We start from the raw sequence: 15,915 nt of genomic DNA, 5'->3' as shown, positions 1-15,915 counted from the left end.
TTAAGTTTGACCTGCTTTCATGCAACCGACTTGAGGCTAAATTCAGCCAGGATAACCAACATATCCCGGCTTAATCCCTTATCTCGGTTTTGTGCAATACCCCTCAGGACTCTGAGAAGGCCACTTTAATATCATTGTTTAGTTATGTTTTATTTGAATTGACAAATGCCCAGAAACTCGTCAGAAACAAGGAGATGCTGAACTAAAGATCTATGTTGTTTTTTTACATTTCTTTTGTGTAGCTATTTATTTAGTTCATTATTATTATTATTATTATTATTATTATTATTATTATTATTGATCATTTTAACTAAGTCCAATGTAAATCCAGCATCATTATTAGACAGTCAGAGCAGCTGATGTAGTATGAACAGTAGTTCTGGGTATTGTTTAAACATTTATCTTGAATACTGTGGAAATGAAAGCTCATATTGATTAGTAGACCAACTTTGTTGGGGCAATTATAGCATACGAAAACATATTGTTGTCTTATTCTCTCAGCTGCAACCCTGGCTTTGTGAAACAGACTTGGAGCAAATACAAAAAATGCATCAATATCCTAACCCATTCTCACCCACTGCATCGTCAAAGTACTGCAGAGTAGCTATGAGTTCTAATGATCACCTTTGAGCTATTTATCCGCTGCCAGTTTAGTTTTAAACTGCTGGAGATGCAACTGAAAGAATAAGGCTAAAATATTGCCATAAGAATACATCTAAAAAACACATGAATTTAAAGGTATACACAAATGTTATCATCCTTTGTGGGGCAGTGATATCATCTATCTATTAATACACATTTACAGGCTGTGATGTATTACCAGATGTCCTTTACATTCAAAGACTGTTGATGATAAGTGGACGTAGCCATGGTGACGTCACCCGTCGGTTTGTCGACTCAGTTTCGCTGCCTCAAATTTGGCATTTTGGATGTTGCCATCTTAGAAGTGTTTCAACCAGTGAAGGAAGTTGACTCTAAATGGACCATAATGTACTAAATGAACATCATGCTGGATTGAAGAAGACTTGAAACTAGAGATTGAGACCATAAACTCATGTTTACTGAGATAATACATCAAGAGAGAAGTAGGACCATTTTCTCATAGACTTCTATACAACCAGAGAGGAGTCGCCCCCTGGTGGCCAGCAGAGAGAAGTAGGACCATTTTCTCAGACTTCTATACAATCAGACGCCCCCTGATGGCCAGCAGAGGGAATTCCGGTTTGACGCTCTTCACCATTGGCTTCAGCAGGGACGTCACTAGGATTTAAAGAGGGGGGGGGGGGGATTAACTCTCCATTAGATAAGCTGCAGGTCTAAAGAATGGACTTTAATTACACCAGTTACTGTCCTGTAGTTCGGCTCATTCACAGTGTGATTCTGCTCAGTAATGTTTCTGTGATAAAGTATAGAGTAGAATAAACCAAGACTGGGTTTAAAGGTCACAGTGAAATCTGACAACATCAATATGAACTTTACCCAAATAAATGTATTTTGTACGTATTTTTTCTGTATTTATTCCAGCAAAATGAGGATATTGTCTGTAAATACATCTAGAATATGATCTGGGGGGGTTGGGAACAATTTAGGGTAGCTCCAGCCCCCTAAAATGGGCCTAAAAACGTCACTGGGCTTCAGTCAACCAGAAGTTGCTGCATTACCAAACCAAACATTGCATTGGCAACTTGGAGACTTTAGTAGAAATCTACAGACAAATAGAAACGCAGTAATATAAACACCTACATGTGTATTTCCCTTCCACTGGTGTGACGGAATGTTGTTATGGAGAGAAATAAATCTGATTGTTAACCAGACGAGGAGAGTCTCAGTGCGGAGACAGGAACACTAGTCCGGTTCTGTCTCTAGATGGGGCCCTCGACACAAACGTTACCGCGCGTTACCGCGTGCGTGGAAGTACGCGCGTGCGTCTGCTCCACTTTTCCCAGTTCGCGTCGTCTCCCCGCGAGGACAGACAGAGACCACTTTGAGATCCGCAGCCCTGCGAGGACCCTCGACCAGTCTGTGCCGGTCTGCGCACACCAGATGACGGGTCGTCTCCCCTCCGTGAACACGCACCTCGCCCGCTCCTCCATGCCCGAGCCCCCCGAGACCTGGACGGCGCGCGTTCTCTCCGGGCCCCGCTGCTGACTTGGGGAAGCAGAAGAAGATCCCGCAGAAGAAGCCGAGCTCCGAGAGAGTGGTTGCCCTGCTCCTCGGCCCTGCTCGCGAACACATTGGCGCTATGAGAACCTTCCTGGAGAGTTGGCTTTGGATGCTTGTCCTGCTTCCAGACGTGAGATGCCGCGGTAAGTCCGTTTCACACTTCAGGAGAGATGGTTGCATAACGTGCTGAAGCTCCTTAGTCTTCTGAGAGTCGGCCTTACACGACACGGAGTCGGTCTGTTAGAAGCTCCTGGTTGCTCCGTCTGCAGGACTCTCACTTTTTAGGAGGAAAAAAGGCTCATAGTGACTTTTCCCGAAGACATCTCTTCCAACTGCGGGAACAAGCCTGCCTTCACCGTTCATAGAAGAAGTAGGGAACACTTCAGGTGTCTTTTATTAGGAGGCTTGTCGTTTCATAGCGTCTGTTCGCGCACATTTCACTCCAACGTTCAGGTCCTTCCAGGGGGGTCACTTAAACACTCTGCCTTGTCCTCCTGCAGCTTGTTGACATGTGTCCTTGCGGCCCCGGGTCTTCATAGAAATGTGCTTGTGTCGGACTCAAAGGGCCACTGTGTCGTTGTCATGTTAATTGAACGTAGCTGGAGGGGGTCTGCTTCTTTGTCACTCATGCTAATTCATTTACTCCTCCTGGGGGGGGGGGGGGGGGTATGGAGATTTCCTGTTTTCAGTCCGAGCTTTGAGGACTAACCATTTGGTCTGAAGTGAAAGGGAGGGGGGGGGGGGGGGGGGGGGGGGCAGGGCCACGTTAAATGGTTAGCAGCCCCCCTCCACACAGTGCAACAAAAGACAAGCCAACACAATGTGTTTCTTCTTCTAAAACAAAGCCTGCTCTCTCCTTATATGGTCAATTATTTGATATTCTTTAGGGCGGGGGAATCAGAGGCCCAGTATGATATTATCAATACCATCACCCCCATGAGTTATGATCCAATCAATTCGATAATAGTTTATATAATTACACATTGATAGTTTCAGACGTGTATCGATACAACATTGCCAGGCAAAATATTAAGATAATATCCCCCCCCCCCCCCCCCTTCTTTATATATATGTAAATCCATCCATTGTGTGGGAAACAGTAGTAACTCTCATGTGTGCTTATGGAAACTAACAATAATGAGTGTTTTTACCGATTTATTACATTATATTTGCGATTCACTAATGTTCAGATCTCTATATTTTAATTTTGTAAAATGTTAAATGCCGTTACACGTGACAGTTTGTTTTAGCATATGAGCTTCCACATAAAAATACCTGACAATCTCATGTCGTGTGGATTTAAAACTTCATGTCTTCCATGTGTTTTAACATATATTACGAAATGGAAAATACTTGCAAAGTAACTTTTGTTATTAAGTTGCAGTTTAACTGCAGTGTTTGGTTCAGAGACCATGTGTTTGTCTGGAAGCGTAATGCAGTTCTGTGGGAACATGGTTTGTAGGAGATGGTGTTGGTTATTCCTGTGGCATACAGCGAGGACGTGTCGGTGAGGTTGTAGTTTGTAGAAGAAGAAAAGAAAAGGCAGAGGTGAAACAAGAGAAATAACAGTGATTGGGTGGAATTGCTGATTTCCTAGAATGATACAGGCCAGCTGAGTGGTCAGTATTTCTTTTAAATCTGATTTGTATAACAAGTTAATAACTGAATGTGAGGACATTGTATAGACCAGGGGTTCCCAACCTTTTCAGCCCGCGACCCCCAGAATAACGGTGCCAGGGACTGGAGACCCCCACTATCCCCGGAGGATAACATAAGAACTAACAGGACATAACGACAACACAGAAGAACAGAACAGCCTGACAACCCATCCATCCATTGTCTACCGCTTATCCTGTATTCAGGGTCGCGGGGGGGCTGGAGCCGATCCCAGATATCATTGAGCCAAAGCCTGACAACCATGATATGATTTTACATAAACAGTTTACTATCAGATAAAAGCAGAACATCTCAGTCAAAGTCATGAAAACCATCTCCCGCTCCCCCTCGGCGTCTCCCACGTTGGGAACCCCTGGTATAGAGGAAGAATCAGAAATCGGTGAAAGCCCAGGCAGCAGCCGGATGAAGTGGAAGCTTATTAATAAGGAGTAGTCGTCAGCATATGACTCATGTTGGGGTTGGAGAGCTGCTGTGGAAGTGGAGCTGGAGGGCCTTCCTTTGCTGTGGGGGGTGTTTAAGTCATCCCTGTGATCACATTTAACACACGCCTGTTGGGGAAACTGAAAAACAAGCCCAGCTGCATAGCTGCGTAACATTCACGGCTCCTCCAGTCATGACAAACCCGGGGAAATGTGGAAAAAAAGGAAAACAACCATTTCCAGGTTAAGTGTTGGAAAAATAAACCTAGACACAACAATGCAATCGTGTACATGTGGTTGGGTGGAGATCAATTAAGAGCAATCTCATCTATAAAGACGCATCAGTGACATCACTCAGTGCCACGCGGCTCTCTGCGTGGACTAACAGACACCTTAGTGCAACATGAACGTTCATGCAACGCTAGGTCTTCACATGGCAGCCTACATTACACATTCTATACCTTTAAAGGGAACATTGTTTCATGTGGATTATGTTTCCTCTATCGCAATGCCATTTAAATGAGTCTGTGGAAATCTGCATAGGGAGGTGGTCTGGGTCAGGGGTTCCCAAAGTGGGGGTCGGACCCCCTGGGCGTGAGATGATTTTCATGACTTTGACTGAGATGTTCTGCTTTTATCTGATAGTAAACTGTTTATGTAAAATCAAATCATGGCTGTTCACTTCTTCTGTGTTGCCCTATTAGCTTTTTGCTGGGGACCCAGGAAACAGGAAGTGCAGGCTGTGGCCGCTGAGCCAGGCACACCGTGAGGAGGTGACGCCTCCCACACGTGCAGGGTAGCGTTTCCCTGTGGTGATTGGAAAACAATCCCACAATACAATACACACAGTTATATTACAGTAAACTACAGCTGTGGCATCCTACTTACAACTCTCCCATATTAGGCTCCTTTCAGCCCATCTCAGAACGCTCCCACCCACCCGTTAAAGTGATCAACTCAGCTTTGCATTTAAAATGCAAAAAGAGTCAAACACCAAGCACAAAAGAGGATGAGACAAATGACAGCGTTATGGAATCAAACATTTATTTTATCCTAGGGGGTTTTGGCATCCAGCCGTCCAGACTCACAGCTCAGAGAAACCATTGGAGGAAAAAGATAAAAGTTTAGAACGACACCTAGCTGACCTTTATGATGTACAAATCCATCGGAGAGTGTACAGACGATCCAGGAAAAGTAGATCAGGGAGCGTTCCATATTCAGGAGTTGGAACGAGACTGAGTGGCTGCATCTATGATCTGGCAGTGTGGTGGAGAAGGAGCCCAATATTTAAAGTAGAATTCATCTAAAGGAACAATGCAGCTGCTGCTCAACACCTTTGCAGTACAAGGACAAATCAAGGAATATTTAAATCAAATGTAATTTTTCACACCAGGAATTTAGTCAACCAAGTGGCCTGAAAAGAAACGCTCTCCCAGTGAAGAGTTCAGATAAAGAACTGTTAAACATGTAACAGCAGTAAACGAGTTAGCTGGTTTGCTCTCCCAGCGAAGACGTAAGACAATGTAACGTTAATTATGGAACTGCAGTAACACATATTGTTGACCCCTCTGTCTGCTTCTCTCCAAAATTGATTTGAGTTTTTCAAAAAAGTGTGTATTATAGTTACTATGCAGTCTTCAACGTTGACTTACTACGTGTGTTTTCTGTGGTTTTAGGAGGGTTTTCTTTGCAATTCAGTTATTGTCATCTTGGGTGTACCTCCAAAATATAATATCATAATGTCTCATGTTGTTTCCCTAGGACCTACTTCAGTGAGGTATGTATTCAGAGCTCTTAGCTGTATCTCTTGATTACAATGTTGTTTTCCTTTAAAGGGAACGTATTATGCTCATTCTCCGGTTCTTTTTCAGGGTCACTCTAAAAACACTAAACTAACTAAACTAAAAAAAACATATTTTGAGCATTTTTGAAAGCAGACATAAAACAGCAGGTGAGAGTGATTCATGCAGAGCTGGAGTCTCATACTTAGTATGAGGAAATAGTATTAATGCTGTTGTAATCAGGTGCCCCCCCAGTCAAATTAGACGTAGCTTAATAAACACATCTGCCACAGCATGGGCTCTGTCTGTGGTTTGATACTGTATGAACTAATGGGTTTGAAATTTAGCTACAGGGCAGACGCAAACACTCAGGGAGATGGCATACTCACAATAGCATACATCTACTGTACAACGCTGTCCTTTTACCTCCCATCCCTGTTCTTACATCACTGTCCAGCTGTGAAGGGAAGCAATGCAATCTGGAGGTTGTGGAAATGTGTGGGACGCGTTACTGAGGGATCTGAGGGTTAAGAGCAAGGTCCTAAATCCTACACAAACTTTACTTGGGACCATTGCATAGTATATCCATAGAGAAGCAGTAGAACAGATATCAGACAGTTTTCAGAGGTCAGAGAGGACGCAGCTCTGGAAAAAGATGGCTGGCTAGTTAGCTAGTCAGCCAGGTAGCTAGTTAGCCAGGTAGCTAGTTAGCTTTCCCTGCAGCACAGAGAGAGGGGGAGGGACCAGTAGACCCAGCACCCAGCTGCTGTACACCAGCTTGCTGCTTGGCTCATTTTTCTGTAACCAGAAGTGCAGTGCTTTTAATATGACCTTTACATCAGCCCCATCGCAAGGTGTCATCCCTTCTTCCATCAGTGCCGTCCTGACTGCAACAGCCGTGGCTTTGTTTGAAGTTTCAGCTCATTTCTGGCCGGTGACAAGCACTCAAAGGAGAGTGGAGTGTAAAACAGCTTTAGGAAAACTGCAGGCTGCTATTGTGTTGATATACAGAGCTGCACCACCACAGACAGCCAGAGGCCCCACATTTTTGTACATTTCCAGATGTAATTGAGTGATGACTGACAAAAATTAGAACTCTTGGGGCCAGACGCACAAAATGATTTGTTGATTCACGACTAAACTAAAACTGTCAAAACAGACATGCATTCTTCATCAGATTTATAAAGAAGGTATGACGAAGAGAGGTGGCACGCCAGACACGCCGTCCCATCGGAAAACAGTGATGTTTCACTTAACAAACTACATTTCTGGTCTCACACATCGTACGTCACCAACACAGCCGTTGCATGGCTTGCTAGCTAGCTAGCTAACTTAGCTATGTCCCATCACAAATGTAATGTTATCTTAGCAGCGACTCTTTTTATCAGCCAGGAAGCAAAAGAAGACAAAACCCTGCTGTTGGTGTGAGTAACGTTACATCCTGGTACCCAACACACAGAGAGACCTGTTGTTATAGTAACGTTACATCCTGGTACCCAACAAACAGAGAGACCTGTTGTTATAGTAACGTTACATCCTGGTACCCAACACACAGAGAGACCTGTTGTTATAGTAACGTTACATCCTGGTACCCAACACACAGAGAGACCTGTTGTTATAGTAACATTACATCTTGGTACCCAACACACCAGCATCGTAGCTTCTGCAAGACGTCACTTCGCACTTTTGGGTTTGTCGTCATTATAATTAGGTATTTTCACAGTCTGATACTTCAGTGTTTGTGTGAGAAAGGGAGACTTTCTTGGCGAGTGAAATTTTCTTTTAAATTGACAAACATCATGTGTATTTCATGGCATATTTTACAACATTTTATTTAACAACCTAATTCATCTGGTGCATGCTGTGGCTGTAATGCAGGCAGGCCACACCGTATGAAACTTAATTTTTCATGTTTTCAGCTTGCTGCCAGCCAACACCAGTATACTCAGGGAATGAATGACGGTCTGTCTGTTCAGTAGAACAACAGAGATGCTGCAAGTCATGGTGAGAATAGCAGGCAAGATGTCGTAAACAAGTAAGCCTCATTCAGGCATATTGTGCAGGACCAGATGTGAACAAAATGTTGGTGATCCATGTACACGCTTCCTAATTTAAGCATAAAAGTAATTACATAATACATGTGGGAAAAAACATTGCAGTATCTGGTGATAATGAGGAGCTTTTCAAATCTTTCCTGTATTTGTTGATTTGAGGTGGCAATGCAGAGAAAAGTGACTAACAGGAAGCATACTGCTGTCTCTGGTCTGGTACTCATTATAATCCAGGATCTGGGTTTAATTAGAGCCATGCAAGGCATTCCCATGGACTGGATGGACTTACTGACAGGATGGACTCTGTTAGCATACAACCATAACAAAAGTGGTGTGTTTTAGACATTTTAGTTTTGTGGCTTTTCTATAAACTTCCTGTTTAATTGGTGATCAGCTATTTAAATAATCACAGTTGTAATATTACTGTGCCATGCTGTTAATTCAAAGACTACATTATGATCATTTATATCATAGATGGCCTTATCTTGATGTAGGCATGGAACAATATGAAAATTTGATGTCACGATTATCCTGGTCAAAATAATAATCACCATAATATGTTTAAAACTTTTTAAATTGCAACTCCAACTGGAATCAGTATACATTTTGTTCACAAACAACATTTGTATTGTTTCACAGACAAGAGACATTCTTTTGTGAAAACAATCATCTGGTCTCTCTGCATTAATACAGGAAATTCACCATGATCAACTTATTGTGAGTGTTTTGTTTATTGCGATTAAATCCTATATTGTCCCATCCCTACTTGATTGCAATGTAAACGAAAGAGGTATGAGACGTTAACATGTGCTGCTGAATGCTGGAGCTGGTAAGCAGAAACAGAAGAGGAGGCCTGCAAATAGTTTGTAGGAGGAAAGGCTGGATGACGGGTTGACTGTGGAACCCTGTGTTTTTCTAATGCTTCAGGGTGTCGTGTCTGTATTTATGTGTGGAGTATAAACAGACCACGTTGAAGAGGGGAACAGAAAGTAGAGGGAACAGCTTCAGAAGAAAACTCACAGAAGCAGAGAGAACGTTTTAAAGCACAGCGTGGAGTTGAGAAATAAAGGTTTTCTAATGCAGTACTTAATGGGTGTTGGAGAGGAAGGAGATCATGTGTCTGCTTTAATGTAGATACAGCCAGCTCACAGGTTGGGAGGAGGTTAAAGGCCACCGAGAAGAAACATAAAATGTGTCTGGGAGGTTTTTATTGGAATGCCTGTACTTGTAGGTGAGGTGAGAAACTGGTCTTCTCTTCTTAGTGCAAGGGAAACTATAGGAAGAACCTTGACCATGCCAATTTTTTCCAGGTCAAAAACATTGCAGTTTTATCCATTTTGAAACGTGGCTAACAACTCTCTCCACATTTCTGGCAGACAGCCTGTTGCTCTTGTCAACTACAATATTCCCTGCAATGCTGAAAAGTCACTCGCTATCTGCACTTACGTAGGCGGTTGCTGCTTGTGTGAGAGCGGGGAAGCATCTTTTATTGTCTTGCCAAAAAATAAGCGGCTTGTCATCCAACAGTTCAGCATACGTAGCATGCGAAGAGCCAGCTTGTGGTCCTTCCTCTTGGGGAGTCTTGCTGCCAAATTGGCCTCAGCGTTGTGCTGCACTGGTCCAACGGCTGGGCCATCAGAAAGCAGCAACGCATCTGTGGCTCGAGTGTGTCGGAGAAATATCAGTCTTTATACTGTAAAAAAAACAATTTTGTTTATTTTATGGCTTTTGTAGTTTATGCTTGACACTTGTTTTGATAAGACCATGGCCTTAAAGTATTATGTATATTCTGTCTATTCCAAGTTATTATTTTAAAGCACTTGATGTGACTGTCGACTGGTGTTTCAGAACCATGATGTGGTTGTTTTTGGTGTGTAGAGGCAGCGGGTGGGTGTGTGCAGAGTTGTCCTGGGACTCAGATGGGCCAGAGCGAGGGATGCACGCTGCAAACAGCTGTTTCCCCGCCTACCAGAATCATTCATGAATTCAATTCAATTATATTTAGCGCCCTGATAGTGCTATGTTGTTGTTATGTGGACTCTTGTGAATAAATGTACATAGTTGCTTTGAAACGGTAGCCTTATGTTATTTAGCCTATTGTATGTTTAAATCAAATTTGATGAAAAAAAAAAACACATCGCCATTTCACCAGCCTCAGTAACATCAAAGTAACCGTGGCGATGGTATCGAGGCAGCAGATTCAAATTCACAGAATCTCTTCTGGACCACGTATAACATGTACAGTTCATGAGCTGATCTGTTGTGATGGGCAGGCAATCATCATGTCCAGCAACTTCAATTGCCTGATGGTGAACATGGAAGGTAAGTCATAGACGGCCCCATAACTAACAGACTGTATATACAATACCGTTCATCGGGGTGAGAACATTTTGCTGTAGCCTTTGAAAAGGTTGGCCCAGTTGTTTCTGAATACTTTGAAGTTTGCAGTAGGCAAACTGGAAGTGTCTGAAATGACCAACAATGCATCTTCCAGAGGCTAGCAGCAATGCTACGCTGTAACAAAACTCCCTTGGAAATTAGAGACCACCGATCAAACTATTTAACTACAACGCATAATGGCCGATAATGATCTGTGGCCGATCGATCCGAACGCCCTTAGTCTCTTATATGTGACAAGAGACTTATCAAGTGTCAAGATTTTTATAGCAAATTATTGGGATAATACCATGTATTGCAACTTAAAAGCAGTGGAATTAGCAAGCTAGCTAGCTTGCTAATTCTATCATTCTTAAATGCTACACTGGTTCTAGAAAATGAGCGGATCAGCGGGCTAGTAAACAGCAGTGGGTCTAATAGTCAAGATACCAGCTAGGCTACCTAGCTAACTAGCCAGACATCCGCCTCCAGAGCTGCTTCCTCTCTTCCCAGTGAGCCGTGAAAACACACTGATGTGTGTCACAATTACAATGTCATGTCGTGCTTATCACATGAACAACGCCTGGTCTACCTCTATGGTCGGCATACAGCCCCATCTAAAGGCAAATTAAAGCAATAAATCCTCAAATGCAAGGTCAGTTCCTCTCAGGCTCAGATGGGAGGGTCTTAGCAGGCCTTCTTTTGGATATGAGGGCCTTACCTCAGTGGTGAGCTACAGAGTACTATATATAGAGTGTGTGGACTTGAGGAGGTTGAACACATATGGCTGGATTTTCATTGATGGGGAGGCAGATCAATTCTGCAACAGGCAAAACACGTCATAAATCCTGCAGTCCTTTAAGTGTGTTGGGAGTTGTAGCACTTGTTTGGTTTGGGAGTTGGCTGGATCACCTCTCTAACCGTGTTAGTATAAATTGTGTAGTCTGTCTACACACACTCAGAGGTCAAAGGTGAAGCTGCCAGGCCTTTTGTGTCTTAGGTTGTATATAACGGTTATTAATCCAGAATATTTTGCTGTGGAAGAAGAAATGTTGCGTCTGTGTTTCCCAGAAGAAGAAGAAGAAGTTGTGGATGTTTTTAATCGTGCTCAACTCCAACGTGTTCCTGGCCATCATCTTTTTGGATTAGAGGAGGTTTGGAGCCACAGGCAGTGTTGTTGAGAGTGTGCATAATGATCTAATTAAAGCTTCCCAGGATGTGTTCTCGTGTTTTATGGCACATTCTTCTCTACTGCTGTAAATGTCTTCAGAGGCCTTTTTGTATTTATTTATGTAGGTTATATATGAATCTGAATCCCTCTCACATGCATTCTTAACTCAATTCGTAGAAACTAGTTGTATACATTAGTAGTTTTATCTCCAAAAAGTTGTCCTTCTAGGAAACAGTGATGATACTGAACAGTATGATCTCTGTAGTTAATCTTATCTAATCTAATCCATAGTTAATCTTTAATGAACATTTGGTAATTGAAGTAAGGCTAAACCATAGAAATGGAATAGGAGGAGAACGGACATTGAACTGTATTCAGGGGTCGTGTACAACAGAAAACAGCAGCTGATGTTGGATGTTATGGTGCCACATTTTCTCTGGAGACAGATGTCTGGCCAGGTAGCTAGGTAGCTAGTTTATGAGGTATCTGGAGGAGGGTTGTCACAATATTAGTATTTCAAACTCGATACCAATACCCAGGAAAATACTCCGTACCATTCTCAAATACCACGGGGTGAGATGACAAACAATTCAAGTAAATTTAAAAAAAGATAAAGATTAGAACGCAAACAATACATTAAGGTAACCTCAGGTTGTATGTGACAAATATTTTCAGATTATCTGGTTGTTTTATTGTGTTGTATAGCTCGTGGATTTCTGTACATAAAAGGCTTCCATGAAGGTTAAACCTTGGCTTCAGTTGGTGAACTTGTTAGAAGCAGGTTTCTCCAGTGTCAACAGGGATCTGGTCCATGTTACTGTATTCAGATACAGTACATTGTTTGATTTTAAAAGATCTACCCTGTGTATCGTTACGACTCCACTGGAGTGATAGTCGATAGTCATCGGTGCCAAACCTCACCTCAGTGAGACTGACTTATATGCTTTATCCTGCTACAATGGCCAGAAAGAAAGAAATGGCCACCGCTTTGACCATCCTGCTACTTTCATTTGAATGGGAATGTTCCTTCTACTATGTCCACTTCTTATATACAGTTTCCTTATTTACATATTATTATTTTATGATCCACCCACTGCAGTTTTACATGTGGCCATAGTGAACGTGGTCTCAAGTTCACAGTGTACAGAATGTAGGTTGTGTGTCATTTAAAGCACTGCACGTCGCATTTCGTGACTTTGTGTTTATTGATTCATCTGTTGAAACTGAAGCAGATCTCTTCGTGGAGACAGAAGAGTAAAACATGCTCTTGGTAAGAGGTGGTTGGCCTTCGCAGCCTGCTATTGGTCTGTGGAAATATGTTAACAGCAGGGTTGTCAAATTAATAGCCTGTCCCTCCTCCTGCAGCAGATGCTTTGTTAATCATAGCTCAGACGGCCAGAGAGGAAGAGTGTAGAAGAAAATAGGAGCAGAGTTTCGCAGTTTGTTCACAACCAAATCTCTGAATGTAACATTGTGTTGTATGGTAGGCCTATACCTTACAGCTCCACATTCCTGCTCTTCCCCAGCCAAGGAAAGAATGACTAAGAGCTGGTTTGGACAAAGATAAACAGTTGACAGTAGAGCTTTGTTTTACATGCATCCAAAAGCTTTCTTTCTCACAGCTGACCTTAGTTTTCGACAGACTAGATTGGTATGCACACGCTTATCAGAGAGCCAATAAAATGCAAATGACTCAGCTCTTCCCCCATCACGGCCTTCAGTCTCATTTATTGTCTTGTCTTTGAGCCTCTAAATGGCCAAATATTTGAGGGGAAGTGCCTCCCTTTTTATGAGATAGCTATTGTTGTTGTAACTTAGCCACAGGGATGGAGTTACGCCTTGAAAGCTGCCGCTGGGATGAGGGCCTGCAAGGTGGGAAAACAGCATCAGTAAAGAGGAAATTCCATTGCAGGCAAGACGTGATACCATCTGACAATCCAGAGAGTGCCATGATACAGTCATCATGTGCACTTACATGTATCTAGATAATAGGAGCAATATTTGTCACATGTGGATATGGTTTGTGTTTGAGAGGAACATTTATTTATGGGAATGCAGTCCCAGGAATGCTTCCAGTGTGGCTGGAAGAAAGAAAGCAAGTTCTCTGTGCAGATTTGGTATGATTTACATTTCAGATAGTTCTATAGTTAGATGTGTTAAGAAATAAATATTGTATATTGATTTAGTAATACGGCATATATTGTTAAATAGGTGAATATGATAAAATGACAATATTTGTGATCTAAAAGGGTAAAAAAAAAAAGAGGCAATTATTTGATGGTTATTTATTTTTGCTAAAGTACATAAACAATAAAATAAATAACTTTTTCTCTTTTCCACAATTTGCCCTCTCAGCTCACTGTGGCTCTCTCTGTCTTTTTTTAAAAGTCTGTCTAGTCTGAAAGCAACAGCAAAGCCTAACTTTATTGTTCATATTGCCTGCATCCTAACATGGTCCTAAATTGATGCCGGAGTGCTTCCTTGTTTTATGAATGAAGCAGTACACGGGTTGAAGCACTGTGTGTTTGTTCAATCAGCGACGACCGTCCCTGTGAACCTCCCCCCGAAACGTTCAGAAAGTACGATCTACGACCAGGCCCCAACTTGGAGGGTTCAAAGTCAGACCCTGGTCCATGTGGATGAACCACACTGAGTTACAAAGAAAGATTGTCGTCCCTGTCGACAAAGTTCCTGTGGTTGAGTGGCTGTAGAATGAAGCATACTGTCCACTCAACACTTAACACTGAGGCCACATTAATCTGTTTTTGTTACATATTTTGTTTTGTTTTATTTGTTTCACATGCATAAAAAAAACTTAAATCTAACTTAAAATTGCATGAAACAAATATAAAGTATTTTGGAGGTTTCAGCCTGGTCAAAATGAAAAATAGCATTCCCCCACATCTCAACTACATTATGAATGACATTTCGAAAGGAAATGTATTTTGTTGTCTATTACGTTTGCTCTTTTAGCATCATAACTCAGTTTCAATCATGTCCTAGAGGTCCGTGTAGGGAGGAGGTGTTGGTGGTGAAGAGACTTTCACTGGGAGACTGATGTTCGTGTCCCATTACAGCCAATAGTTATTGTGTTGTGTTTGAATTACAGTCATGATGTTTTTTTTACGGAACCCGACTTTGCCGTTTTGTAGCATGTTTTGTTGTGTTGGTTAAACATGTCTTTCAAACTGCGACGTTTATTGCGGATTAATTGATCAATTCAATTAGAATACTGTTAAGAGACATACGCTAAACCTCTTTTTTCCCTCAGAATCACAAGAGACTACATTGTAGGTAAAACCAAGCTGATCATCTATCAGAATACCCCAAAAAATGTTGATGGAACTTTAATCATTTCTACATTATTGATATGGAGTTTAATTGGCTCGCTGTCATATTTTGTATTTCATGCAAATACATTTTTTACATGTTACTTGTTTAAAACCATATTATGTAATTGTGAAGATCATGATTGAGTCAAATTCCTATTTGAAGCAAACAGTTGGGCGTTGCCTGAATAGAGCAATGGGGATGTGATGTTAGATGATGCAGTAAGATCATTTATATAGATGAGAAATAACAATGGTCATAATATGGATCCTAATGGTGTGTCACATGTTTGACCAGGGGTCGATTTGTGTGTATCTGCAAACTGGTTTAATGCAAATTCCTGTAATTTAATTGCAATAAATGGATAACAATGCCAATTTGTACTTCCGCATCCTTCTTCACATTAAGAATACACATGGCAGGTAGGACTGGTGGTGGATAGGAGTTAGAATTTGGAATATATTCAGCTATATTGGCTCTGTGTGTGGAGTGCAAACAAACAAAGTTCAATAAAGGTTTTATAAAGGATTTTAGATTGCTCCATATTGGAATAAATGCCCCAAACAACATTCAGAGCGCTTACTGTATGCTGTTGAGTAGCTGAGAGAAAATGGAAGGACAAGGCCCATGTTTTCTTAGGAATTTTACGTAATTGCTTACCAAAATAGCAGTGTTTTAAATTCTCGTATAAATCCCGTTGATACAGGTCACATTGTGCCAACGCCCACATTCTGTGAAAACCTTCTCTATTTTTTTATCGACAAGATCTCTTCTCTTCGGTCGTCTCCCATTCCATTAGCCCCAGACTGCTCCGTCTCTCCACTGTGCCCAGCAGTCTCTGATTTGTTTCAGCCTGTTTCAATGTCCTTATCAGAGGTAGTGCAGCATTTGCGCCCCACAAATTGCCCTCTAGATAGCATTCCCTCTCATTTCCTAAAATACGTCGG

The 15,915-nt window shown here is 41.9% G+C and overlaps 1 protein-coding gene across 1 annotated transcript in view; it reads left to right on the top strand.

Moving 5' to 3' along the window:
• The first annotated feature begins 1,762 nt into the window (after positions 1 to 1,762).
• Positions 1,763 to 15,915, top strand: part of ror2 (receptor tyrosine kinase-like orphan receptor 2) — a 52,656-nt gene continuing 38,503 nt past the window's right edge. Inside the window, 1 exon segment of the mRNA XM_084034457.1 lies at positions 1,763 to 2,306. Coding sequence (XP_083890583.1) covers positions 2,243 to 2,306 — 64 coding nt within the window. The 5' untranslated portion in view covers positions 1,763 to 2,242.

Source organism: Eutrigla gurnardus (assembly GCF_963514095.1).
Source record: "Eutrigla gurnardus genome assembly, chromosome: 19".
Lineage (NCBI taxonomy): Eukaryota > Metazoa > Chordata > Actinopteri > Perciformes > Triglidae > Eutrigla > Eutrigla gurnardus.
This window is presented reverse-complemented; position numbering and strand designations above follow the sequence as displayed.